This window comes from Vicia villosa, linkage group LG3 (assembly GCF_029867415.1).
Source record: "Vicia villosa cultivar HV-30 ecotype Madison, WI linkage group LG3, Vvil1.0, whole genome shotgun sequence".
NCBI lineage: Eukaryota > Viridiplantae > Streptophyta > Magnoliopsida > Fabales > Fabaceae > Vicia > Vicia villosa.
Window position 1 is genome coordinate 37,488,663 of NC_081182.1, and position 4,810 is coordinate 37,493,472.

The window sequence follows — 4,810 nt, forward strand, 5'->3', positions numbered from 1 at the left end:
AGTGATTGTCAATATGTTACTAAAGCTATCCATAAGTCTCATGTTGGTAATTCGGAATTTATTGTTATTATTAAAACTATTCAGAATATGTTACTTATGTTTCCGAACTTTGAGGTAAAGTTCATTAAGCGCCAAGCGAATTCGGTTGCCCATACGTTAGTTAAGGCGGCGAATTCTTGGTCTAGGCGTAGTCTCTTCAGTAATGTACCTCCTTGTATTGAATTTTGCTTGAGTAATGATATCAGTTAAGTTTGTTCTTGTCAAAAAAAAAAAAATATTGTTACCAGGATTCGATTCTCCGATGGGCCCAAAACATTTAACCTTACATGTCCGTGGTAACCATATGAGGGAGTCATTTTGATCGTGATCGTGTTGGTGCTGCCGAGTAGGGTGTGACAACATGTATTTCTCTCTTCAACTCAATTTTTAGGGTTTCATTTCATTCAAATTTCTTTATCATCAGCCCCAGCAGATTAGATTAGAGTGTATCACTATGGAAATAACAAACTCCAATGCCTCCGATGATCCAATTCCGCCGGAAAACCAACCCGACGCCGGCGCCAAAATAGGACAATCCGTCAACAAACTCAACGAATTGTCCATTTTCATACAAGCTTTCAAAAACAGGTATGACGAACTGCAAAAGCATCTTGATTTCATCGACCAAGCCATCTCCACAAGGACCACTGAACTCGAAGCCCTAGGCACCACCACCGCTAATGCAGTCATTGTTCAACCGGAATCGAAATCGGAATCAAACACCGATGACAAAGAATCCGAACAACAACAACAACAACAACCGGAAGAAGAAGAGCCAGAAGAGGAAAAAGAGCCAGTAGAGGAAAAAGAGCCAGAAGAGGAAAAACCAAAAGAAGAGGAAAAACACGAAGAAAAAGAAGAGGGCGATGAGTTTCTCTTGCTTTGCAAAACGATGAATAGCCGTGGTTTGCGTAGGTATATACTCACGCATCTATCTGAAACGGCGTTGCTCAAGGAACAAATCCGCGCGGCTCTGAAATTCGCGCAGAACCCGGCGAAATTGGTGTTTGAATGTATTGGAAGATTTTACCTCCAGGGAAGCAAAGCCTATACCGTAAACTCGCCGATGATTACTGCAAGGCGAGCTTCGGTTTTGGTTTTGGAATACTATCTGATATCATCTGGTTGTGTTGTAAGTGAAGCAGAAATGGATCGTTCACTGAAGCAAGAAGCTGAAGCTGCAGCTGTTGCATGGAGGAAGAGACTCATTGTTGAAGGTGGTGTGGGTGCTGCCAGTGAAATGGATGCAAAGGGTTTGATTCTTTTCCTTGCGTGCTTTGGGATTCCTGGTATTTTTAGGAATGAGGATATAGCTAACTTGGTTCGTTTGAGTAAACCTTGGGAAATCGCGCATGCTCTTCGCAATTCTAAAAGCCTTTTTGGCAGAGTTTCAGGTATGCATATACTGCATTTTGGAATTTGAGATATAATAATAATGGTTATACTCATGGTTATGCTTGTTAGTTTCATTTTACACTTTCATTACTGTTAAAATTTGAAATTTGTGATCAGCAAAAGAAGCAAAGCCATTCATATAATTATAAGTAAATGTTAGAACACTGAGATCAAACTCTTTCCTGTAGAGACTTGAGCAGGTAGGTTATATAAGATGGAATCCATATTGTTGGTTCCTTTGTAGTTTAAGAATTATCTCATACTGAATGAGACTCTGATTGCAATTTACGAAAATCAGGGCTTGAAATAAGTCTGAGGAGGAATTTTGTGATACTATAACTATTATTCAATTTTGAATAATGCTTATGTGCCTTTGATTGTTACATATATGATATGAAGCCTCCTTGATATGAATGCTCATCTGTTATATCCGAGTCAGTGCAAATTTTGGCTATAAATTACACTCGCCAACCATTTATCACGGACTCTTTTTGTAACCATTTATGTTAAGATCAATTGGTGCAGATCCCTGTGTATAGCATACTGTTGTATTGTTCTAGACTGGTTTACGTAGTTATATTATGATAACTTAATGTAGAACAAACATGGACATCTCATTTTCCCCTTCTAAGTTAATATAGTCACTTGTAGCTTTGTATCGTAAATTGGTCTTTAAGGTACCATATCCTCCAATAATCTATTTTTATGAACTTTTTAAGGATGTGCTGCTTCAACCATTTAGTGAGTGATATAAGAAGCAATTGCATGCTTATGCAGTTTAGGGTGGGTGTAGAGTCTATCCAGCATCTTAATTGAAAATTTTACGGTTGTGCGGCTGAACATATTCTCTATTTTGATTTGTGTCCTTCAGATTTAGCTAATGTAGTTCTTGCTGATGCCTTTACCATATTTTGCCTTTCTTGTCTTAAGCATGTTGTTGTTAGTTTTCGTGCATGATGGCGTGGTACCTACACTAGTTATCTCCGCTCCGGTGCAAATTTTGGCTACATATTACACACCCTACTAAGCATTTGTCACAGACTCTTGCAACCATTTGTTTTAAGGTCAACGTTGACACTTGACCAGTACGACAAAGAATTTGCTTAAAATTGAATCGTAATAATTGCCCTCCACCCTTTACATATCCACAAGCATAAAAAAAATCAAAAGGGTTTTTTGTTCCACTCTTATTTTGACCCTCCTAATAATATTATCTCTCCTCAATTGGCCACACCATAAGGAACTCGAGAAACATGTTCTGACTTGGGAGTTTTCAAAGTACGATATAGGTTTAGAGTAAGGAATGAAAAAAGGCTTTGGTAGTGTTTATTGAATGAAAATCAAAGGGCCAAAGAAAAAAAATTCCACCAAAAATCTCCATTTCACATATGATCATTTGCTCAGTTCACGAACCAATGTTTTGGAGTGCTTTACTCATGCCATTCATTCAAACTCTTGTACCTGGCTACCCTCTGGATAAATTCTAACTGTTACTAACTGAACTGGCATCCATCTGACTATGACCCCATTTCTATTTATTCTTGTGGATCCTATCACACAATGTTTTATCTGAATTTCTGTTGCTTTCTCATATTTTGAAACATAATTTTTTCTCAATCTCGCCGATTATTTATTTTGGCTACAGGTATTGCAGAGGGAATGATGAAAAAGGGCAAGGTTGTTGAAGCTATTGAATTGGCTTATACCTTTGGGTTTGAAGAGAAATTTTCTCCCCAGACAGCACTAACTTCATTTCTACAAAAGTCTAATGAAGCTTGGAAAAAAGCAAAAGAAGCACGCGATGATCCTAGTTTGCTGGTATGTTCTAAATGAGTAGCTAAAATTGTTTATTTGTTATGTTTTATTAGCCATTCCACTTAGTGGGATAATGGTTGTTTGTTAGTTGGTTATGCTTCATTAAGGTTGTTGATATTTTTTATATATTGATCTTTGACAGAAGAAAACAAATGAAAAATACTTGGCTGCTTTGAAATCTGTAATCAACTGTTTGGAAGGTTTCAAGGTTGACATTGCAAAACTTCTTCCTGAGTGGAAACTTAAGGATACAATTCTCCAACTGGAGAAAGATATTGGTGATGTCGCTAAAAAAGTTGAAGACAATTCAGTGTCCAAGAGAAAATTGGATAAAAGCAGTACTTCAAAGAAAGTGAAAGGCCCAGACACCAAACGAACAAGGTTCGATGTGAGAGATCCTTTTGTGGCATCGCCTTCAGTCACTACCTTGCAAGGGCAAAGGATTGCTAGTCTTATTGATGGTAATAGCTCATATGATAATTCATTAACTGCACATTATCTGGAGGGTAGATCCTATGGCTACCCAAATCCTTATTCCATTGCAGCATCTGCACAAATTGGATCTGTTTCAGGGTCGTTGCCCGAAGGTTATATTGGAAGAGGAGTGTCAATTGACAATGTTGGGGCAACGCCGAATATCAACAGCTCTCTGTATAGTAGATTGCATAGTATAGATGAAGGAGTATTATCTTACAATAGGTCAGTCGAGCAGAGTTTTGCAGGACAACCTTCATTGGCACGGGCAAATCATTTATATGGGAGAGTATCTGCAGAAGGTTATCCAGATTTGCCGGATCATCACTCTATTGGTGCCCCTAGTCGCGGTGGAGGCTCTGATTTGTATAGTTTTGCTGATTCTGTATTCGATTTGTAGTCATTCCAGTGCAGCAATACTCCAGTGGCCTCTGTATGGAAGCTAACTCCATCCCAAACGATAGTCAGCTTGAATTTTTTGTTGATTTTAGTTGGAATAGACATAGGATTGACACATGCAGATGACTAACTTGGTCAGCAGTTTTCAGCTGTATCATTTTAATTAAGTTGCTATAGGATTGAACTCAAATATAAATCACTTATGTTAAAATAGATACCTCGTTAAATTTGCATATGATGCGGAAGGAATTATAGCGTGGCATTTTCTGACTCAGGTTTCTTTTAGCTTTAAAAAAATAGATTTTTTTTTTTTTTTGTAGAAATAAATTTTATAAAACCGATATTCAAAATATTAGAAGTTATTTTTATATTTGTTTGTTCTGTATTGAAAAATTAATTTTGATATCTTATAAGTAAACATTCATTATTGAATCAAAACATAGTTTAAATCGTAATTTTTTTAAAATGTTTTATTTCAAAAATGATTTTTTTAAGAAAAGTTATTTGAAATAGTTATAAAATTAAGTGATTTATTGAAATTTTGATATTAATTATTTTTTTTCAATAAAATGATAAATATTTAAAATTAGGGTTGAAAAACAAGCATGTTTGTCTTGCAGAAGCCTGCAAAAAAAATATGATGGACATAGTTAAGGATGCAGATCTAAAATAAGGGAGATTTCTTAAT

General features: G+C 36.4%; 1 protein-coding gene across 1 annotated transcript; it reads left to right on the forward strand.

Annotated features, from left to right (window-relative positions):
* Window positions 1-300: 300 nt before the first annotated feature.
* Window positions 301-4,394, forward strand: LOC131661035 (protein FRIGIDA). Its single transcript, XM_058930437.1, has 3 exons — window positions 301-1,433; window positions 3,080-3,252; window positions 3,392-4,394. The coding sequence occupies exons 1-3, from the start codon at window positions 494-496 to the stop codon at window positions 4,121-4,123; spliced, it is 1,845 nt and encodes a 614-aa protein (XP_058786420.1). The 5' UTR covers window positions 301-493; the 3' UTR covers window positions 4,124-4,394.
* The last annotated feature ends 416 nt before the right edge of the window (window positions 4,395-4,810 follow it).